This window comes from Trichoplusia ni, chromosome 17 (assembly GCF_003590095.1).
Source record: "Trichoplusia ni isolate ovarian cell line Hi5 chromosome 17, tn1, whole genome shotgun sequence".
Classification (NCBI taxonomy): domain Eukaryota; kingdom Metazoa; phylum Arthropoda; class Insecta; order Lepidoptera; family Noctuidae; genus Trichoplusia; species Trichoplusia ni.
In genome coordinates, this window is record NC_039494.1 from 7,585,912 (window position 1) to 7,610,242 (window position 24,331).

Here is a 24,331-nt window from a genome sequence, read left to right on the forward strand (position 1 = left end):
ACCGTTTATCTGAAAAAGCCACCATGGCCCAAACTCGACCACTGTTCTTACCTATGTTGGGAGCATCTGCTGACAAAGTTTCAGCTTTTGTAAATAACGTAGGTCTGGCGTCCACGGGCTCTTAGACCATTTAATTTGACACCCTTTGTATTTTAAAAAACACTTAATCTAATGGCGCTGAATAGCCGCCATGTTTTTTTTATGTCACCTATTTAAGAACACTTGGGCTGTAAGACGAATATAACCATACCTCAATTATATAAAACCGTTCTGCGATTCAGGAGTATGAGATAATAAATAATATTACGCACATACAACAAAGGGACACAAAACATAACCCTTTCTTTGTAGTCGGGTAAATATAGGTTCCGACCATTGAATAAGTTTAAAGTTTGCACTCCAAAAATGTAGTTCTGGGTTGAGTAAATTTCCTCAGTACGGGAGTCATTTAAAATTGTTTTTATTTTGTTTACAGCTTTAACAATAGCCGAAAAGTTATTGTTTTCGGAAACACGTTGGATTAAGTTTAGCTGTCAGGAGTATTCGGGTACTTACAAAAGTAAGTATACATGAATGACGTCACACACATCTATATTATCTATACTAATATATAAAGCTGAAGAGTTTGTTTGTTTGAACGCGAATATCTCAGGAACTACTGGTTCAAATTGAAAAATTCTTATTGTGTTGCATAGACCGTTTATCGAGGAAGGTTTTAGGGTATATACCACCACGCTGCGACTAATAGGAGCGAAGATACAATGGAAAATGTGGAAAAAACAGGGACAGTTATTTATCTTCCGAGGGCTTCCGTGCAAAATTTTTTACTTATATCTTCTAACCACGCGGACGAAGTCGCGGGCAACAGCTAGTCGTTAATATCTGTATTAATCATTGGCAAGCGGTATGCCCGAAGGTGTCTGCCGCCTTTTTTCCGGATAGGAAATTATCCAACGATTCTTCCCGCTTTGGGTTGAGTGGAAGGGAGTGTCAGACTTCTACTGACTAAAACCCACCCATGTCCCTTCCTTTGCTCTTCGTGTACCGGGACCACGGTAACCCTTTCGGGCGATCCCGCTGCACCGGCAGAGGTCTGCCATCTGTCACCACGCTGTATCTCATGAAACTTTAAAGCTGTATAATAATATCAATTGTCTAAATAATGATTTAAGTTTATCAACGGGTAATACCTACCAATATCTGAATCCTTAATATTGGGAATCTGACTCGCACTTAGGCATATGTGTGCATTGCATTTTTCTCCTTTGCTCCTTTGTTTGTCGTCCCGGTTGGATTTTTACAACTCAATTTTGAGGCACTTCCCGTTAAGCTAGCAGACTGAGAATTTCAGGTATCTTCAAGCCCGATGAGAATGCAATTTACAAATGTAAATTTCAATTTTTTTAATCATTTTTTTTGTTTTATTAACAGAAGTACTTTTTTTCAGATGTAAGAGTAGCTATAATAGATCCATCATCAAATACATTGAAACCGTTTGATCAAGATTTACTGGAGATGGAGAAAGTGGACAAACAGACAAACAACAGCATATTATGTTGCCTCATGTACAAAGCTTATAAGATAAAAACTGTTGGCTATTTCAAAAGGATTATTAAGAAGAAAACTCTATTACTTTATAAAGAAGATTATACGTGTAAGTATGAAATAAGTAGTAATGGGGTTGACCATCTTTGTCATAACGAGTTCCTCCGTGTTTCGGAAAGCACGTCAAATTGTGAGTCCCGGCTGCTATTCCTACATCTTTGACAGTCGTTACAGCTAGTCAGAAGCTTGAAAAGTCTGACAACCAGTCGAACCAAGGGGTATCGTGTTGCCCAGGTAACTGGGTTGAGGAGGTTAGATAGGCAGTCGCGCCTTGTAAAACACTGGTACTTAGCTGAAACTGTTACACTGGAAGCTATCCCAATGTTGATTCAAGATAGTAATACTAGTCCTTGCTCGCGGTTCGCCTGGATTATAGCGGCAAATCATTATATAGGCTATCCGGTTACATCCCTATCCATATTAATTCAAGATTGGTTCAGCCTTTTAAGACTGATGAGATGACAAATATACACACATATTTACGCAATTAAAAGAGCGATAAGTGCATGTTGGTTTAAGGTGCCATTTTTGTGGTACATAAAATTTATTCTGCAATTAGGATATATCATCACTTTTACATGTCTTTTATTAAGAACGCTGGAATCGACATTTCCTATCTGACTACCCTAAGAAGATATGTCTAAACAAACTCAGGGGTCGAAGTCTCTTTTAAAGTCCAGACTTATTTTAAATACGAATATAGGTTTTTAAACTAATTTTATTTTCTATTTCTTGGACTGCCCTTTTTAGGAAAGTACTTACTAGTTACCCACACATGATTTCCGCATAGATGAGTTAAATTGCCTAGTAATACTGTGTTTTTCATTTTCAGTTTTCACAATAACGAATTTTGTAATATTAATTTTAATACTGGTTTTAATAGTAGCGATGGCTGTGTTTATTAAATTAAAAAGAAGAAAAAAGGGTGATTTGCCGACTACGCTTGAATTGGAGACATATGTAAGTGTATTTTATTTAGTTTCACCTGTCCCTTTGTCTGTAGTCAAATCTTGCAAGTTAAAGACCCACTTCCCGGTTTCCGATTAAGATGAAATTTGTATGTAACAACCATATTAAATTTATATTCGTTAGAATCAAATCCAAGATGGTGGCAATCGCAATAGGCGTATTTTATTTTTTAACTTCCATAATACGGCGTAAACAACAGCTCGTGAAACATGTTTAGTAGTTCTCAATTTTTAGTTTCTGCTAATATTTATTATATAGGTTTTCCCGAATGCTTGTTCTGAGGAACTTCGTACATGCGACTCGAATGTTTATGAAACCCCCTCGACAAAAGGATTCAATTCCTTAGTACGGGATCCGTATCGTTTTTAAATAAAATCCAGCTAAAGTGCTATTTTCTAAGTATTTTTCTACACTTTTGTTGTCCTATTTTTTCCAGGCTTGTCCCAATAGAGTTGAATACGCTGAAATCAGTATGAGCGAAGGTAGTCAACGCTCGGTCATCCAGAACGAAGGCACGTACGCTGAAATAGCTGGCATCGTCAAATCCTCTCAAATCGAGCTGTTTCGGTAACTGTCACTTTTGACAGCTGTCAAAATGAACATCGACAAACGTCAACGTGTAATATTGACGAAAAATAAATATTGTAGAAAACTGTAAACGTCGTGGTGTCTTTGAGGTAATCCGCACCTCGTAATATAACGAGGTGCGGGTTCGATCCCAAAGCAGGTGTAAATTGCTCTATAGAGAAAAAATGGCGTAAACTTTTAAGACATTTTTATAACTTTTTTTGTATTTTGGGTAAGAAAACAACATTATTGTGTAAAAGCATACTTTATTCTTAATCTTACTCAACGATCTTTACAATAATTCACAGCTTTGGTCTAATTAGAGCGCAAAAATATAACATTATCTGCACTGACAACTATTATGAACTGGGTCAAACCATCAAACTTGTTTGACTCAAACTCATAGCGCTTGATTTGGTTGTCACGAGTTTGAAGGTAGTTTCATAGTTTTATGTTAAATATGTGGCTCATTTTCACAGTTTGACTTCAAACGATTCCATCAAACTCAAAAATTTTGAGTCAAACTTGTTTGATATGAGTTGACACGACCAGTCAAAATGGAAGTCAGTGACAATTTGCCATAGACAAAATTAGAAAACACAAAATAACGCGCTCTTTACCTAACCCATCCTCCTTAAGTCTAGAAAATAAAAATTTAAAACGTAGACTACAAAATTAAAAAAAAAATCTAGCGTTCACTCTACTGTGCGTCAGACGATTGTACTCATATGAAAAAAAAAATGCAAATACAATTCGGAAATTAACTATTTTCAAAAGAGCACCAAAAATGAATTAAAATATTCGTAACCCACCGCCTTAAACATCGCTTAGAACTAAGAAAAATTACTTAAAAAAATGACTATTGATCACCTATTAACAATTAAAAAAAAATCAAAAAAATAATTCAAAAATAAAACAAACTTTGGCAAGATTTCCTCTTTTTTTTCAACGAAAATTACAATTTCTTGTGACCAAATTATATAATTTCTTAGACTAATCATTATTTTTTTTACAATTTTTATACACTTTTGAAATTGCCACGTAAATTCGATAAATCATCACTCTTTAAAAAATATCTTATTTTTTCTCTTCACGATATATTATCTTTTACAAACTTTTGCTGACCAATAGCTAAAAATATGGAAAATTAATATAAAAAATATGACCTCAACGATCGACATTCATTTTCTACCATACCACAATTATTTCTACATGGTAACATTGGGTAAAATGGTAACTTTTATACAACATTCTTAAAAAATACGTAGAATTTTCTACCACCGTTTCCACTCATTTTGAAACGTTACAACATGAGTTAGCTTTCCCATTATTTTAACAACCTAGCTAGACGTTGCTTAACCTGCCCATCGAATCTTCTGTAATGTTTCATTAACAATATCTCTGCACAACTATTTTAAAAGGACCTCTTATATTTTAAATATCTCTTAATATTAAAATAAATGTCTTTCTCAAAGAAAACAATATAATATTGCACAATTTCACACAACGCCATCTAGCCTCAAACTAAGCAAAGCTTGTATTATGAGTACTAGACAACTGATATACACACTTATATATTTCTAAATACATACATAATATAGATAAATTAAACCCAGACACAGACCAAATGATCGTGCTCATCACACGAACATTTGTTCTGGGTGGGAATTGAACCTATGTCCTCTGGTATAGCAATAAAGACCACTAGACCGGAAAATATAATTAAATGTCGACATTTTTGAATTGAGGTTTTTTTTTAATTTACTATTATTCTTTGAAAAAGCTTATTTCAGTGCAAGAGATATTAAAAATATAACCGAGGTCTTTCAAAACACTTTGTATGACACCATCCACGTTTCTAGACCACGCAACTCACAAAAAACATGCAACCATACACCTAAAACCATACAAACCTCATACACATTTGAGAGAGTCATACACGCGAGAATGTCCATCAAGAGGCCGGTAACTAAAAGACGGAAAGTAAATGGAATATAACGAATCTCATACAAAACAGTTTTCATACACGAAAAATAATAAAAAATATAGAAACACAACTTAAGTTTGAGTCGCTCTTAAAAGTGGCAGAGATATAATGAGACTTAACAGTGACTTGAAACTAAGAGACGAATCAATATTCAGGATTTAAGACCGATTTAACTTACATATAAGTGTTATCTAATAAAACTGAACTCGGTTAAAAGTTATGCCCTATAAAGTGCTATCTCCTTCTAGAACCGGTGAAGGAAAACATCGTGAGGCGCGACACACGTGAGAATGTTTCAAGGGTGTGTTGCGTCACGTCAGAGGACTACGGGCGGGATACACTCTGACACCAGGTTGTACATCAACCATACGACATGTACAATAAAGGCGTTACAGCTAATAGACCATAATTTTGTCCAGATATTAAAAAATACAGTGAAATTAAGAAACTCCTCCTTTATTCAAGTCGGTTAAAATCTTGTAATTGAGACTACCGATACTTAAAAAACACGCGCTTCTTCCGGATCGCTACTATCTTCAGAAACAAACATTAAACTGAGTTTCATCTCAAAACCGAGTTCAATTTCAACTGATCGCGTTCACATGCTATAGTAAAATCGGTCCTTGTTATTTTCTCGTGTTTTCAAACTGTTTACTAAATGAGTCTTGACCTTAATTTACCCATTCGTACACAAATACACAATGTAATGTAAAATTACAAAAGCTGTTATGAAACGATTGCGTTGTTCTAACTGAAAAGAAATAGAGTTCCTCACAGTAATAGGAAAACGACGCTCCTTTACTAAGACTTCGCTGTTTGTGATTCTTTCACCATGTTTGATTCGCATTAGTAAGACAGATTTATTTATTTAAATAAGACAGATGATTTTCAATTGTACGGACGCTATCATGTAAGAGTCCGCCTTGCACTTAACCGGTATTAATAAAATGGTAACACAAATATTTTAGTACCTGGTAACACAGTTTTTAACCTTAAGACGATTTAACTGAAAAATGAGGCGTTTTAACAATTAAAATATGGTAACTGCCATTAATATTGTACTGTTTTAACTATTGCCCTAAGGTTAAGGAAAAACCATTGTTTTAAAATAAATGTCGTGACTAACTTAATGCATAAACTTCACCCATCCATTTCCTAGCCGCGCCGATTAATTTTAAGCGATCCTTTCTTAACTAATCAAAGTTTTCCGTTAATGTATAGGTTGCAAACCATACTTAACATGTAATGGTAACAAAAAAAAACTACAAAAATCAAATCTTACTTAGTAAATGTATAACACCACAGTTAGAATTAAGCGGTAAATTTAACTATCAGTTAAAACAACGCAAACGTCGCACAAATAAAATATAAAAAAGAGCATTAAAATGGCAAAAATAACATGTACAGTTCTGGTAACTACTGGTTAACTTAACTAGGGTTTATATTACAAAATAATATCAAAAGAGACCGCTCATGATATAATCTGGCGTAACGATAAACTTAACTTGAACTTTTAGACAACTTTTGTAAAATAATATCGTATGATAAAGAACATTTTATAGCTTGAAAGCAATAATTGTCTATTAAAAAATTTATATTATTCATAATTAACAGTTTCCTTTTAAAAATGTCTTTAAAAGATGCCAAAAAAACGGAAAAATAAATAAAGTTAAAATTAAAACATTACGCCAAATCAAATAATCGCGAGAATAAAAAAAAATACAAAAAATTAATCAAATGTAAAATTGCTAGATTAAAATCTGGGACGAAAAGACTAATTTCTCAAATAGGTCCAGCCTATTTTAATAATCCCCGAAAGAAAAAAACAACTAACATATTGACTTACACTTAAATACTGAAAAGCGACTTAACTTTGAGACGTTAAGTGTATTTTTAAAGACTACACCTTAAAGTAGCAAAGACAACTTGCCACTTAACGACGACTCAAACCAAGTAGCTAAAAAGTATTCAAGCTATTAACCACGAAAAATGATTAAGTCAACGATAATAAATACAAAAAAATATATACAGCATGTTTTCAATCGGTAAGAGTTAAAAGAAAACACACTGTATATAAAAACAATCTAAACAATTTAATCCACTATTCAATCTAGCAATGATACACAACACGTTTTTAATTATTTGATTAAACAGCTTTTTTATATTATTGTAAAATCTAGTCAGACTGAAAACCAACCTCAACATAGATAGCTTGGATAAAACCTAAAAAACAGCCTAAAAATATCCCACAGATGGGAAGATTCCGTATAGGGAAGGTTTGAACATTGATCACCACGCTAGCTCACTGCGGCCGATTTCAGATTCCAATATTTTAAATCTATATTTCCTCACGATGATTTCTTTCAATTATTAGTGTCTTAGTATAATTAGGAAAGTACATAGAACTTTGAAAAAATCGTATGGTTGATGTACAACCTGGTGTCAGAGTGTATCCCGCCCGTAGTCCTCTGACGTGACGCAACACACCCTTGAAACATTCTCACGTGTGTCGCGCCTCACGATGTTTTCCTTCACCGTTTTCAGCAAGTGATAATTACTTTATAATACGCACATGAATTCGAAAATACATTAGTTCGTGATGTGATTTGAACCTACGACCTTTGTTTTGGCAGTCCAACGGGAATGCCAATGTGCTATTAATTTAGATTTTTCTCCAATCTATGTTGGTATCGGCTTCCAGTCTCACCGACAGCTAAGCCCGTATGTTACAGAGCGACTGTCTATCTGACAACACAACACATGCTACTGGGTAACACAGTATTTAAAAAAAACGCTGTTCAGAAAAATAATTAACACGAAAAATTTAAATAAAAATACTAAAAATATACATAACAGACATAACTAGAAACAATTTTAAAATCAGATAGAATTTTAGATAAAAAAAATAAATAAAATAATAGATTTTTTTCTTTAATTTAAAATAATAATAATAATATCTTATTTTGAAGATGGCAACACTATGTTCTTACTTTTAAATGACATACAAAATATATAATTTTAATATGTTTTTGATAGAATTTGTCAAGCTTTGTTGGTAAAATATATAATATATAAGTACATAATATACTTAAAAGTTTCGTCAAATAATAAAAATATGTATTTACATAGTATGTCATTTAAGAAAGTAATGATAAAGATGGCCGCGAAACGCACAACGAATCAATAAATAAAATATAATAATTTTAAATGTTTGTTTTCATCTTTAAAGGCAAATTATCTCAGGACTTTGTTCTTAGCAACAATTTGTTTAAAATAACAATATTTTCATAGCTTTACTTCACTTTGCCAATAAGAAAAAGATGAAAAAAAAAACAAACATTAAAAACTGAAAGTCTAAAAACAGATTTGAAATAAATAATTCCTTTATAAAAGCCATAATTATAATTCTATATAATATTCTTTTTAGATAATTTGTACAATTTCTTGTATGTTTAAATTTTTAATTATATTTTTTTTTATAAGATATTACTACGTTTTTTTTATATGTTATGTAAAGAGTGTTGTTTTTTACATAAATTAAATAAAAAAAATTGGATAATTTAGATGATTGCATGCAAATAAGGTGCCTTTAATAGTTTTCATTTTTAATATGTTTAAAAAACTACACTCTTCACAAAACACAAATGTATCACAAACGCAATTATCCCCTAATATAATAAAATAAATAAATAAAAATAACTTTTCGAGGACTTATTATTATTTAAAAAATATATTATTATCGTTACTTTTAATAATTATTATATTAAAAAAATAAAAAAAGAACCGTCGAGAGATTATCGTCGTCAGAAGAATTTATAATCTTTATCTTTCTTACATTTAACTTTTATGTTATTTTCTTTCATTTTCTTTAAACTTTGGAATGTCACTCATCACTGGAGGATTCTTGAAAAATCCTGTAAAATAAAAGATTTTATTGTTAAAAGTAAATATAGAAGGCTAACTCCAGAGAGGATCGACTTCAATTTCAATTGATTTGAAATCTAGTCGGTACTCTGGAACCCGACACTAGCCCTCTGCAGTTAGTTGCGCAGGCTTTGACAGCTTCACTGTACTTGAAACATAGATTTGACGACCTCCGTGGTCGAGTGGCGTACGCACCGGTCTCAAGGTGTCGCTAGCTCTAAGGTCTCGGGTTCGAACCCGGTCGGGTCAATGTAAAAATTCACATTTCTACATTGTCTCGGGTCTGGGTGTTTGGGGTACCTTCGTTGTATCTGAATTCCATAACACAAGTGCTTTAGCAACTTACTTTGGGTTCAGAACAATGTATGTGATGTTGTTCGCATTTATTATTATTATTATAGATAGAAACTGACTACGTTAGCAACATTTACTTAGGTACTGCGGGGTTCAGGCAAAAACCGAAAGAGGCCTGGATCTTAGTTTCAATTTAAGGGGCTGTAGAGCAATAAGGATGCGTTTTGGTTTAATTTTAACGAGCTTGACAATAGGCGGATTGTAAGTTTGAATATAGCAATAGCTAGTTATAGATACAATCCTCTAGGTTCGTGAACTGAAACAGGGGCCATGTTTTTCCAGTTCGGACTAGCTTCATTTAGAGATGAGGGTTTAGTATCATGTCTTGAATCCTTGGAACACTCATTAGAGATCATAACAATTCCACTCCTTATAGACAAGCTACTTCAGTAATTCCCCGCCGAAATAAACCTACCATTATGCCTCATAAACACGTGTAAATGAAATTTTACTATAATAGGGTTGACGACAATTTTTTTTTGCAGTGTCCGTCTTGTAGTTTTATGTATAATAATGGATACGTATTTTTTTATTTGTCCCGGAAACAAAAATTGACCAAATTACAGTGAATGAAACTTACGCGTGACGTCACGATTGTGTATAAATTTTACCATATCGTTACGTCACAAGCCCCCTCTCCTAAACTTCAAAGCAGTTAATCTTTGTCAATTCTAGTTTTTCTGAAAAAGGAAAAAATACGTGTCTCATACTTTTCAATTATCTGAGGGACTAATTCGATTTTTCCCTTTATACCCAGTCGTCATCCCTATTGTTTGGTAAAGACTTGGTAACTTTGGTAAAGATTATTCATGCTTAAATGATACAACGGTTTACTCGCATTCATTAGTCGGAATCCGCCGACTAGTTTCAGTCAGCTCATGATTAAGGATTCGATCTGAATCTCGAGGCAGTCCCAATAAATACGCGTGAGTAAACCGTTGCATCATTTATTTTCGCGCAAATACAACTCTAAATGTGAAATTTCGCTGTCAACTAGCTATCATTGTAAAAAACTTGGTTAAATATTAACTGTCAGTTTAATATGACAGTTATTTTACCTCATATCTGTGCAGTAACTGTGCGCTGTTGTAGTGCGGGCTCTCACTGTAGAAGAATGGTCGCTTCATCGTGTTTTGCCCTGTTAAAAATAAAATCCGCGATTAAAATATATATTACACTAAGGGTCGATTTTTCAATGGCCAGATAACTTTTATCTGACGAATATGTTTGATGTTTTGACATCTTTTGTATAGAAAATATGTCAAACGGCCATATTTATTCCTCAGATAGAAGTTAACTGATGATTGAAAAATCGTCCCTAAATTAATTAAAGCACTACTAACTAAATTAATTAGACAATAAAAAGACGTCTAAGTTGTCATGTCTGTTTGTATGGGCTCCCTTAATTATTTTCTTTTTCAGTTTTTAGTATTTATTGCAAAAATATAACCGTATAACTACCACAGTTCATAAGATACAGCCTGGCGAAGAAGGATAAAAAATCTGCGAATTTTTATTGCTCCTTTTTTTTAAACGCCTATAGCCCTAAAAAGTCACCAAAATATAATTATTATCATCATCCCGGTTACGAATCTGCTACAAGAAATTGTCCCGGTGAATACACATAATATGTTCAATTTTCCCTAGGGAACTTCATGAGAAATCGGGATGAAATGTAGCTTTTCTAGATCAAATGCTATATGCATGCCAAGTTTCATCCAAATCCTTTCAGCCGTTTTGCTCGATTAAGTAACAAACATCCAAACATCCACAGTTTTAATATTAGTTAGTATAAAGTGTACTCACAGAGCTGCGTGTGCGCGGCGAGAGCGTTCTGCTTCGCGATGAGCAGCTCCGGGCCCGGCCGCGACAGCTGCTCGTAGTAGCCGCCTGCGGGGAGGAACATACAACACTTCATCATCATCCTAGCCTTCTCCCAACTATATTGGGGTCGGCTACCAGTCTAACCGGTGTCAGCTGAGTACCAGTGTTTTACAAGGAGCGACTGCCTATCTGACCTCCTCAACCCAGTTACCTGGGCAACACGATACCATAATTCACAATCAAATCAAACATTTTCATTTAGAAATACAGCCTGTCGACAAGTTACATATCTCCTCGCTAACGCTGACGAATCCCTCAAATGTATTGAACTGACAAGTCAAAGTCACGTCACTTGTCGAAGAGGAATGTCATTAGATAGAACTATGTCATTCACATACATTTGAAGTTTTTGTCTAGGCTATGGTCTAAGAGCCCGTGAACCCCAGACCTTCGTTATTTTATAAAAGCTGAAAGTTTGTCAGCGCATACTCCCAACACAGGTAAGAACGATGGACCATTATGAAGTTTGGGTTATAGTGGCTTAGGCAGGTAAACGGTACTAAAGGTGTGTAAAATACCGATCTAAATTCGTCAAATAATAAAGTGCGATTTTTTGATATTATCTTCAGAATATTATTAAAAATCACGTTATTCATTGCCAGACACCCTTAATGTTCATGAAATTATAGTTTAACTTACGTTATAGTATAAAAGCTGATTTTTATAAATAATACTTGGGTAATAAGTAGATGATGTTTCCTCATTAGCCAGACATTTTTTATAGTTCCAACCCCTTGCCAGACAAGCATGTAGGGTAGCTGTAGGAGCGAGCGCGAGGCAGTATGTATATGAGTGAGTGCGAGTGAGATGCGTTTGTATTGTTTAGTATTTAATACATGCTTACATCAACTAAAACAATAATATGTGCTATCTTCAATTATTATTAATTAAATATTCGTTATAAATGATAAGAATAATATTAATTATGAATTATGAATGACTCATGCAAATAAACTTTTTGGCGCAGATTTATGTAAATTTTAAAAACATCTTAAGGAAAGACATTCGATGCTACAATTACCTTAAATTGTTAAAAAATTTAATTTATTTTATCAAAAACAGGTTTAAAAAAAAAGCCAAAAAATAAAATATTTTTCAAAAATTTAATTAAAAATAGGTTAATGATGCTACAAGTTATTACTGAGGATAAAAAAATAAATTGATGACATTACATATTATTATAGAGTATAAAAGACAATATTAATTTATTCATTATCATCATCAATGTTATCATTTTAACAATGCCACCAACCAGACGTACAAAAATAGAGAGAAACAGTGAAGGGTATAGAGGCTATTAGTTGTTTTCTAGAGCGCGCGTGGTGTTAAGCTCAGTATTTACTTCAAAATGCCAAGTTGTTCAATAGCGATTTGTAAAAATATAAGTGGAATTATTGAATCCTATGGAATAAACACTATTATGAAAATATATATTTTGTTTTGTATTTAATAAAATTAGGTCCTTTTCAGATATGGCGAGACCAGGGAAATAGGGATTAATTTATATATGGAGAATATTATAGATTCCAGTTTAAATTTAATAGGTACTCATACCTAAGATAGGTCAACTATACAAAATAAAGTAGTGCATCAAAGCTACGCTAAGGCGGTACGAAGTTCGCCGGGTCAGCTAGTCATACTATAAAATATTATTTGTCACTACTTTTTTTTGCAAATAACACAAATTAATGTTTCACCTATGATTTGTTTTTATAATACAAAATCACTTTAATTTAAAAAGTCACATAAACAAATTGTAAAAATATAATCTACGTATCATGCTATATTATATTATTTTAGCTGATGTAAACATGTACTGAGTACTAAACAATACATGCGCAGTAGAAATAACAACTGCGCAGTGAGGGATCGCGGTAGACTTAACTCGCCATCTCACTCGCACTCACTCATATACATACTGCCTCGCGCTCGCTCCTACAGCTACCCTACATGCTTGTCTGGCAAGGGGTTGGAACTATAAAAAATGTCTGGCTAATGAGGAAACATCATCTACTTATTACCCAAGTATTATTTATAAAAATCAGCTTTTATACTATAACGTAAGTTAAACTATAATTTCATGAACATTAAGGGTGTCTGGCAAGGGGTTGCCACGATGTTAAGTGTCTGGCAATGAATAACGTGATTTTTAATAATATTCTGAAGATAATATCAAAAAATCGCACTTTATTATTTGACGAATTTAGATCGGTATTTTACACACCTTTAGTACCGTTTACCTGCCTAAGCCACTATAACCCAAACTTCATAATGGTCCATCGTTCTTACCTGTGTTGGGAGTATGCGCTGACAAACTTTCAGCTTTTATAAAATAACGAAGGTCTGGGGTTCACGGGCTCTTGCTCTACTAGTTAATTAACATACAAAAACCTTACCTGTAACATTATTCTGATTGTTGGATTGGTAATAAGGGCTGCCCTGTGGCTGCATCACATTCTCACACCCTAGAAAAATAAATGGGCATAATTATAGTCGAATAAATTGAAAAAAAAAATATGGTAGGAAGATGCCTGGCAGTGGACCGAGGTAGATGACACTACTGATTATGATATATTCTAAAATATATTAATATTCAAAAAAGGCCACCTAATCTCTAAACGACTGATAAACATACTTATATATTCTTAAATATGTACATACATAATACAAATAAATTAGACCAAGACACAGAACAAAACATCGTGGTCTGTCCGTGGATCACACAAATCCTTGTCCTACCCGGGGATCGAACTCGAGGCACGTCGCGCACTAGCTTCGGAGTGACCTCAACCACTCGTCTGTCCATTCCATCAAAAGCTATGTTAGTATTGTGTACTAACCGTTAACAGAGTCTGGTTCCTGCTTGACCTGATGTTGGATCTGTTCCAGCAGGCGCTGTTGCTCCAGCAGCCTCCTGCTGTTGTACATCTCAGCATCTGTAACGATCATACAATCATACAATCACATACAAAAACTTTACTCTCAAAAAGAGTTAAAAAATAATTGGCATATAATCTTAATCATCATCGGCCTAGCCTTTTCCCAACTATGTTGGGGTCGGCTACCAGTCCAACCGGTTTCAGCTAAGTACCAGTGTCTTACAAGGAGCGACTGCCTATCTGACCTCCTCAACCCAGTTGCCTGGGCAACACGATACCCCTTGGTTAGACTGGTTGTCAGACTTTCAAGCTTCTGACTACCTGTAACGACCACAATTTAACGCTTTTATATATCTTTGTACGAGAAGGTAGTCACATAATAAGCTGTGTATTAGCTTAATAGCACTGACTGATTCTGGTGTACGATAGAACTTGTAATAGTTTATGGTATACCTAAAAAAACAATCATTTTTTTGGTTGAGTGATTAAAAAGGACCAAACAGTTTGTTGATATTTTACAACTTTGATACAAAGCCATCGAGTCTCAAACTGAGCAAAGCTTGTATTAAGAGTACTAGAAAATTGACAAACTTACTAAAAAATACATATTCTATGAATAAATTACACCCAAATGTAGAAAAAAATATCTTCGAAAGCAGTGGTGGCCTTGCGGTAAGTCCGCCATTGAACAAAGAGTGAAGAAAAACATCGTGAGGAACCCTAAATCGCCCGCAGTGAGCGTGATGGTCAAAACTCAAACCTTCCCATTATAGAAAGGTATTAGCCCAACAGTGGGCTATACATAGACTGGTATTATTACCTGATCTACCTACATAATTCCACAATTAAAGTAAACGTTTAAAGAGACAATTATAAAAATATTATGATAAAGGAATCGCAATGAAGTCACCATGTTATACCGTTAATTAATAAATTAATAACATTCATTATAACCATACAAGTTTCATACAAAAACTTCAACATCTTGGGTGTAAGGAAATTTTCTCATACAACAACAATGGTTGATGACTTTTTTATCAACTTTGAACTACAAAATAAACTACAACTGCACAACTCGGTAACGGGTAAGCTACACTTGATACGGTCGTTCCGTGGATGGGTGACTTTCTATGTCATAACGAGTCCCTCAGGGTTTTGGGAAGGCACTTTAAAATATGGATCCCAGCTGTTATTAATACATCTTTGAAAGTCGTTACAACTAGATAATTTTAAAACCAGAGGTGTTGCTCAGGTAACCTGGGTTGAAGATGTCACAAGATTAAGATGAAACTTGGTACACAGATAGTTTATAACCAGGAATTAACAAGCAGGATTGTTTTATCCCGATTTTATGTCCCCGTGGGATCATCTTCGATTTGTAGAGGGCAGAGCCACTGGCAACCGCTAGTTTGAGTGATAATTTGAATTCTATAATATTAGTTATTTATTACGAAACGCTAAGGGTCTGAACAGACGGACGTTACAGCAACCGTCACACGACTGCACACCGACTGCAATTGGACCGCACGGTTGGTTTCCAGTTCTATTGCAGTCGTGTCAACTGCATCCGAACTGAAAATTTGCAGTTGGATTGCAGTTGAAATGCGGTCCGTTTGTTTAGACCCTTATATAAGCTACTTTCAACCAAATGTACTTACCCAATTGCTCCTTATTTCTCTCGTAGCTAAACTTGTCCTCATCATTATTGACATCGACCTCTTGCTTTATATGATTCTCATTAAAGAAGTTCTGATTCTCCGTTATCCTATGCTGTTCCTGCAGCATCTGTAGGTTATGCTGTTGATTCCTCAACAACTCAACACTGTCCGGATAATTCTGATAGCCAACGTAGTCCGAACGAAAGGGTTTTTCGAAGCCAGAATATAAATCAGGGATTTTTTGGTAACTTTCAAGTGGTTTTTGAAAGTTTTCGATTTGTTTTTCGTAGCCGTTGAGGGATTTCCTTTCTAGGGCGTATTTTTCGGCTTCCTTATTATATTCTTCGTTAGTCTGAGGTATGTAGTCGTCAGCTTTGTTCGTGTAATCTTTCGCTTCGTACTTGCTATCGAAGTTTTCCTTTTGGAAGTGTGTTGGGTAGTCGATATCTGTGCTATATTTGTCTGAGACCTCGCTGTAGCTGTTGTTGGGCTGGGAGTCGTCTTCTTCCGATTGTACGGGGTCGGTTTGCATGAAAGCATCTTGCTTTTTCGGTTTGACACCGCTCATAGATATTTGTGGGGAGTTCATGCTGTTTAGAGATTGCCAACGGTATGATAACTGTAAAAAAAGCAATTATTAATTAATAAGTTTTCTTTTTTGCTTTAGAATAAGTAGTCGTCGAGATAAATCAAATTTGATAATAGCTTAGGTGCAAACGTAGGTGCGTTTGTCTAGCTAAAACTGAAGAACGGCTGACCCGATTTGGCTTATTTTTGTTTTGAAATATTCGTGAAAGTCCAGGGAAGGTTTAAACTATGGAAAAAATAGGGAAAAAATGCATTTGTCTGCATTCTTATCAACGACATCTTCTAGGTAACTTCAAACCAGATGACAATGCAATTTACCGATCTTGATTTAATTTGAATGGATATTAAAAAACGTGAGTTAGATTTTACTATATAGATAAATAATTCATAGATTACTTATACTTATTCGCCACCCTAAAAACTTCAGCCAGCTAGCTTATCTGGAAGTGTCTTAAAATTGAGTTGCTTTCACTACTACTACGATCAGTCTTGGTCAAGTTTTGATGCTGTGCTTATAATATCAAGTAAGACCGGTACTCACATTATTGTCCTGTCCATCACAGTTCATATGTGCGTCTGTATTCTGCAGCGCGCTGTGGTTAGCTAGGTTCAATCCACCGATCCATTTGTCTGTCTTATCACTGGAAATTAACAAGACATCATAAATTAATATGGTTTAATGTTCTACAAATTTAACACAACGCCATCTAGTCTCAGCTTGAGCAAAGCTTGGGTTATGAGTACTAGACAGCTATAAAAATATGTTTCTTACAAGAGGAGATCAATCAATCAATCAATCAGCCAATCATAGTCCACTGCTGGACATAGGCCTCTCCCAATTTACGCCACAACACCCGGTCCTCCGCCTTCCGCATCCAGTCCCCACCAGCGACCTTTCTCAGGTCATCGGTCCACCTGGCGGGCGGGCGTCCTACCTTACGGTTGCCGAGCCGCGGTCTCCACTCTAGGACTCGTCTGCTCCAACGGCTATCGGTCCTTCGACAGACATGGCCAGCCCATTGCCACTTCAGCAAGCTAATTCTACGAGCTATGTCGGTTACCTTGGTTCTTTGTCGGATGACCTCATTTCGAATTTTATCCTTCAAAGAGACTCCGAGCATAGCTCGCTCCATAGCCCGCTGTGCAACTTTAAATTTGTGGACTAGTCCAACCGTTAATGTCCACGTTTCGGCACCGTAAGTCATAACAGGTAGGACGCACTGGTTGTATGCTTTCGTCTTCAGGCATTGCGGTATAGGCGAAGAAAAGACTCGACGAAGTTTGCTAAACGCTGCCCAGCCCAACTGAATTCTCCGATCAATTTCCCGCTCGAAGTTGTTTCTACCAAGCTTAATGACCTGCCCTAGGTAGATATACTCTTGAACAACTTCGAGCAACGATCCTTCGACATATATCGGTCTCGGCCTGACATGTTCATTGAACATGATCTTGGTTTTATCCAAGTTCATGCCAAGACCGACCAGTCGTGAAGCTTCATTTAGGCCATGCAGCATCTCGCTTAGCTGGTCCAGCGACTCTGCTACTATGACGATGTCATCGGCAAATCGAAGGTGCGAGAAGTGCTCACCGTTCACATTTATACCCCGTCCAGTCCAATCCAGAGTTTTGAAGACATCCTCGAGCGCGTTGGTGAACAGCTTTGGGGATATAACATCCCCCTGTCTCACCCCCCGACGCAGCTCGATCGGATTCGTCTTACGGTCATGGAGCTGGACAGTCATGGTGGCGGTGTCATATAAGCATCTCAGCACCTCGATGTAGCGCCAGTCAATACGACATCGTTGCAGGGCATCCAGAACCGCCCAAGTTTCGATGGAGTCGAAGGCTTTCTCGTAGTCCACAAAGGCCAAACACAGCGGCTGATTGTACTCTTTGGTTTTCTGCACAATCTGCCGAACAGTATGGATGTGGTCTACGGTGCTAAAGCCTTTTCGAAACCCAGCTTGTTCTGGTGGCTGGAACTCGTCGAGTCTTGTAGCGAGGCGGTTAGTGACTACTCTCGAGAACAACTTGTAAATGTGGCTCAGGAGTGAGATAGGTCTGTAATTCTTCAGCAAGGTTTTGTCTCCTTTCTTGAAGAACAGAACCACCGCACTCCCACTCCACGCTTGTGGTGTTAAGCCTTGGTGAATGACGGAATTAAAGAGACTCGCTAGCTCTTTCAGGACTGTGGTCCCACCAGCCTTAAGGAGCTCGGTTGTAATTCCGTCATCACCCGGCGCCTTGTTGTTCTTTAGTTGTCTGAGAGCTGCCTCTACCTCGCCCGGGTCGACATCCGGGATGTCCTCGGTGTAATGGCGCGTGAGTGGGGCTCTGTGGTCATCTACGCCTTGTCTCGGTGGTTTAGTCGTCCGTGATGCGTATAGGTGTCTATAGAAACTCTCAATTTCCTCCAGAATCTCGAACTTAGAGGTGACGGTCCTGCCATCCCCGGTCCTCAGTTTCGCCAGATGGGGTCTGCCTAATTGCTGAGCGAAGACTTTGGTGCCTCTATTTCGTTCAATCGCAGCCTCGATCTTACGAGTGCTGCAGCGTCGGAGGTCACGTCGCGTCAGTTTCCTGATTTTCAGGTTTAGGGACCGCCTATCTGACGAAGACATCTGGGCATCTGGCGTTTCTCGTCTTTCCTTCATAAGTTCGAGAGTCTCTGGTGAGAGTTTGGACTCCCTATTTCCGCGTTTTCCGGGGAACAACCTTCGAGACACACTCTGTAGCGTTTTAACCACTGTGTCGGTTTTTTCGTCAACATTGTCCGTAGTTTCCAGCAGTGCGAAACGATTTTGGAGTTCCAACTGGAACTTATCGGAACCCAAAAGCTATTTGGGGCAGCGTGGGTCGGAGAGTAGGTCTCATCATCCTAACTCTTTCAGCCTTAAGGTTGATATTTAGAGAGCCTCGGACGAGTCTATGATCACTACCGGTATTAAACCTATTGATCACCGAGACGTCTCTAAATATATGCCGCTTGTCCGTGATGATGAAATCTATCTCGTTCCTCGTCACATTATCGGCGCTTCGCCATGTCCACTTTCTGTGAGGCTTCTTCTTAAAGAAGGAATTCATTAAGAAGAGCCCCTGGGACTCTAGAAAGTTTACCAACATTTGGCCCCTGTGATTTCGGCGCCCCACGCCGTTAGGTCCGATTATCGTTTCGCCGCGTTCTTGTACTCCCACCTTGGCATTAAAATCTCCCATAACAACGTTGTAGTGAGCCTTCCTGGTACCATGTAGTGCCTTCGCTATGTCTTCGTACATGGTTTCGACTATCTCATCAGAGTATGTCGAGGTCGGCGCATATACCTGCACCACCTTCAGGAACTTCCTGTCGGTGATTTTCAATAAGAGATACGCTACCCTTGTCGACACACTACTGATTTCCACAACGCTGCTTCTGAGACACTTGTTGACCAAGAAACCGACACCACCCTGGGAGGGCCTATCACCTTCTCGGTAGTAGAACAGGTCACCTGAATCAAGGGTTATCGTGTCCTCCCCCTGTCTTCGGACTTCAGATAACCCCAAAATGTGCCATTTTATGCGACCTAATTCTACTTCGAGTTCGGTGAGGTGTTGGTCCAGCCGTAGACTTCGTCCGTTATACGTTGCCAGGGTCAGTTTTTTGAGGTGGTGGTAGCCTCCCGTAGCCCGGAGATTCTTAGCACCCCCTGTCCCGCCGTTACCGCGACCGCTACCTTGGCCGGGAATAGCGGGACTACCGGGAACTGGGGCCGTTCTGTGAGGTGTGGCTCCATAAGAGGTTTCGGCCTACTCATGCCACGCTGGCCAGACGGGTTGGCATAGGGTTTGGTCTCGAGTTTTCCTTCTCTAAGCAGTGATGGGCAGTGAGGGCTCTGCTCAATTTTCCCTTAGTCGCCTTTTACGACACCCGCGGGATGAGATGGGGTGGTGACCTTCGTATTCTTTAGGTCCGTCACCACACGGACCTCCACAAGAGGAGGACCACAAGAGGAGAGCTCGCGGTTAATTACAACTGTAAAAGTTGATCGATCACAAATTAAACTCTGCTTGATATGGCCGGCTCTAAAATGAGACGATCTAGGCCATGACGAGTTACTCCGTGTTTCGGAAGACACGTGAAAATGTGTGTCCCGTCAGAAGCTAGAATGTCTGATCTTGTTGCCCAAGTTCCTAGGTTGAGGAGGTCTTATAAGCAATCGCTTCTTGTAAAACATTAGTACTTAGCTGCCTCCGGTTAGACTGGAAGCCGACCCTCAACATAGTTGGGAAAAGGCTAGGCTGAGGATAGTTCTAATAAATTACATAATATCGCGATCATCACACGCGTGACACACCTGGGTGGAAATTGAACTCCCAACCTCCTACAAAGCAGTGATTATAACTCTCAACACATACGATTTGATGCCGTTTATAATATGTAGCAGTTAATAACTTACACATTAACATCCTCCTTCTTGGTCTCCCTGTACTTGACCGTGCGACTCTTACGGATGACCATGACGGTGCCGTCTGGGTTCAACTTGGGGAGGTTCTGGGAGGGGACGGCGTCCTTGCTGAGCGTTTTCCATTGTCCTGTCGAGAAATGGAACGGTAAATTAATCAAAATCGAAATTTTTTGTTACAAATAGGCCGTTTTTCAGGCATTTTTAAACGTTTTAATAACGATTGTAGTTGCGAAGTTCCAAAATGACATTCCTATGGAGAAGAACCGACAAAAAACTCCTTATTACTTTTTCAAAATAAATTATAACAGTATTCTCTTATACAGTATTATTTATGTTTGCAAAAACAGCGTAAAAGTAACAGCACTTATATCCCGCTATTGCTATTATATATATATATATTATATATATATATATTATACTATTATTATATATATATATAATATATATATATAGATATATAATAGCAAAGGAGTAAAATTTTAAATAAAAAAAATACCATTTTTATTTAATTTAAAATTCTTACCACTTTCCTCAAAGCATGTGATTCATATTGACTAAGTATGCGCGTGCGCATTGAACAACGGAAATTAGTTCATAGGGTTTTACCGACGTTTTATAATATTGTGTGTATGTAATAAATATATTTAATTTCTGATTTGCTTAAATAACACAGGAAATTAATATAAACAGATAGATAAATGTAAATAAACATACATATTTGACTGCGTGTGATAGTGACCCATAATATTGCTTTTCTATATGGGATGATGTCTTTTCCCCACAGAGGAACATTTATAGGCTGGTATAGTTATCAGCACGGGTCTTGAGCGCTGACCTTCACCTGTGCAGAAATGATTTTTTGGGTCCCTTTTGCGGTATGAAGTGAGGCGCGGGGCGGACTAAATTGCAGTCATTATCCCGCAGCGCATCGCGTCATTGCCGTCATGAGTGATTTGTTGAAATTCGTTCTTCGCTGCAGTTGCATGCACCTCAAAACGTCTAATCTAATATTTCATCATCATCATCGGCCTAGCCTTTTCCCAACTATGTTGGGGTCGGCTACCAATCCAACCGGTTTCAGCTGAGTACCAGTGTTTTACAAGGAGCGACTGCCTATCTGACCTCCTCAACCCAGTTACCTGGGCAACACAACACCCCTTGGTTAGACTGGCTGTCAGACTTTTACAAGCTTCTGACTACCTGTAACGACTGCCAAAGATGTAGGAATAACAGCCGGGACCCACAATTTAACGTGCCTTCCGAAACACGGAGAAACTCGCTATGACAAAGATGGTCACCCATCTACGGACCAACCGCGTCAAGCATAGCTTAACCTGCGATCGAATCACTTATGCGGTTATAGCTTAGCCACGCGCTCCTCTAATCTAATATGTAGTATGTCTAAATCTAACTGTGCGTACTCGTCATACGCACAGTTAGATTGGCGTTTTATTTTACGATGCGCAATGCGATCACCAATCTTCCGCCGAGCGCTCAAGATCCGTGCCGGTAACTGTATTAGGGTTAAAATTGATCCAAAAAAAACTTAAAAACCTGGTAGTACTACTAGGTACTCGTGGAGACTGAAGAAAAACAAATTAACAAATTTGATTGGTCTTCCTTCACATTTATAACCGTATATAATAGGTCTAGAAGGAATCATCCACCCCCGCTATATGGGGGTATTAATAATTCACAGATGCAGAACTATTACATACTAATATTTATAAAAAATAACTATGCTATTATAATATGGTGCCTTCCCTAATTTTTGTCCGTAAACTATGCCTGCCATAGGAATTTAGTGCGAAAGCGAGACAGACGAACAGACATACTATCGCATTTATAATATTAGTATGGATTATGACGCCTTTTTTGGTGTGCTTTCAAAATATTATATTCTTTTTTCTATATTCTCTACATAACCTACTTCCTCATAGTTTCGGTATAAACACTTGAAACATACGATACCAGCTAACGCCTACCGGAATACTTGCGGAAGGACAAATTTTACATATCTGTATATTTTGGTATACGAGCATTCGTACGAACGTTGCATTAGAAAATAATACCTAGTATATGACTACTATAGGACAGTAAACCGATTGCAACATCTCTTGATGATAAAACCACTTTATTAAAATCTTCAACGTCATCGGCCTAGCCTTTTCCCAACTATGATGGGATCGGCTTAGAGTCTAACCGGATTCAGCTGAGAACCGAATTTTACAAGGAGCGACTGCCTATCCGACCTCCTCAACCTAGTTACCTGGACAACACGATACCCCTTGGTTAGACTGGTTGTCAGACTTTTCAAGCTTCTGACTACCTGTAACGACTGTTAAAGATGTAGGAATAACAGCCGGGACCCACAATTTAACGTGCCTTCCGAAACACGGAGGAACTCGTTATGGCAAAGATGGTCACCCATCTACGGACCAACCGCGTCAAGCATAGCTTAACCTGTGATCGATTCAATTATGCGGTTATAGCTTAGCCACGAGCTCCTCACTTATAGTTGAATATAGTGGACGTTACGCAATACCTACACCCTTTAAAAATCCTTTACTGTGCCGATTTCATCACTATGTCTCCCACCTTTTTTTCAGCAAGTGATTATTACTTAGCAATACGCACATGAATTTCGGCATTGGTGCTTGCCGGGAATCGAATCCACTATTCGTCAGTGACAATCCAACGGTCAAAGCACTAGGCTATCACTGTCTGACGGGCTGATGAACAAGTTAATTTGAGTCATTGATGACGGATCTAAAAAACCTGAACTTTGAATTCATTTTTGACCTCGAATTTTTATCTATGATCCCTATTATTTGATTCTTATTTGTGTTTAAGAACAACAACAATCATTACCGATTTATTACGAAAAAGAAAATAATTTTGATTTTAGATTTTTCGACTCTCGTTTTAGGTCTATTTACTAGGTATCGGAGACTGTCGTAGTCTAGCTACTAGTCTCTACGCAACTGCTACATGGTTTGGAGACCAGATAGGACTATGCCAGTGTCACACTTCTAATCCTTGGGTAAGATGGTCTAACGGAATCTAAAATTCTGTATCTGGGTGTAATTTATCTATATTATATTATGTATTTAGAAATATATAATTATGTTTATCAGTTGTCTAGTACTCATAATACAAGCTCTACTTAGTTTGAGACTAGATGGCGTTGTGTGAAAGTTTTGGACATCTAATATATAAAATTCCCGTGTCACGATGTTAGTCACCGTACTCTTCCGAAACGGTTCGAGCGATTCTTATGAAATTTTGTATACATATTGGGCAGGTCTGAGAATAGAACAACATCTATTTTTCATACACCTAAATGTTAAGGGTTGCTCACACTAAAAAAAAATATTTTTTTTTTGGACAAAATTGTTCGTTTTTATTTTTTTTATAACGTGGCATATAGTGTAACTAAAAAAAAAAATTCGGCAAAACAACGTGTGCTGG

At 37.2% G+C, this 24,331-nt stretch overlaps 2 protein-coding genes across 2 annotated transcripts; one reads left to right on the forward strand and one right to left on the reverse strand.

The window, feature by feature from the left end:
• Positions 1-457: 457 nt before the first annotated feature.
• On the forward strand, positions 458-3,431 carry LOC113502712. Its single transcript, XM_026884364.1, has 4 exons — positions 458-559; positions 1,448-1,654; positions 2,438-2,565; positions 3,011-3,431. The coding sequence occupies exons 2-4, from the start codon at positions 1,516-1,518 to the stop codon at positions 3,143-3,145; spliced, it is 402 nt and encodes a 133-aa protein (XP_026740165.1). The 5' UTR covers positions 458-559; positions 1,448-1,515; the 3' UTR covers positions 3,146-3,431.
• A 5,559-nt stretch (positions 3,432-8,990) lies between these two features.
• LOC113502713 lies at positions 8,991-21,096 on the reverse strand. Its single transcript, XM_026884365.1, has 8 exons — positions 20,852-21,096; positions 16,957-17,056; positions 15,828-16,446; positions 14,131-14,226; positions 13,687-13,755; positions 11,213-11,296; positions 10,465-10,544; positions 8,991-9,042 (listed from the first exon to the last, which is right to left on the reverse strand). The coding sequence occupies exons 1-8, from the start codon at positions 20,911-20,913 to the stop codon at positions 9,019-9,021; spliced, it is 1,134 nt and encodes a 377-aa protein (XP_026740166.1). The 5' UTR covers positions 20,914-21,096; the 3' UTR covers positions 8,991-9,018.
• Positions 21,097-24,331: the final 3,235 nt, after the last annotated feature.

What these genes read in the sequence shown, in the direction of transcription:
- LOC113502712 (XM_026884364.1), top strand. Translation starts at nt 1,516, where the DNA reads ATGGAGAAAGTGGACAAACAGACAAACAACAGCATATTATGTTGCCTC. An exon ending in TTATAAAGAAGATTATACGT is followed by an intron (nt 1,655 to 2,437) that starts GTAAGTATGAAA and finishes TTTCATTTTCAG; the next exon opens with TTTTCACAATAACGAATTTT. An exon ending in CGCTTGAATTGGAGACATAT is followed by an intron (nt 2,566 to 3,010) that starts GTAAGTGTATTT and finishes TATTTTTTCCAG; the next exon opens with GCTTGTCCCAATAGAGTTGA.
- LOC113502713 (XM_026884365.1), bottom strand. Translation starts at nt 20,913, where the DNA reads ATGGTCATCCGTAAGAGTCGCACGGTCAAGTACAGGGAGACCAAGAAG. An exon ending in GGAACCAGACTCTGTTAACG is followed by an intron (nt 13,756 to 14,130) that starts GTTAGTACACAA and finishes TTATTTTTCTAG; the next exon opens with GGTGTGAGAATGTGATGCAG. An exon ending in AGTTACTGCACAGATATGAG is followed by an intron (nt 9,043 to 10,464) that starts GTAAAATAACTG and finishes TTTATTTTACAG; the next exon opens with GATTTTTCAAGAATCCTCCA.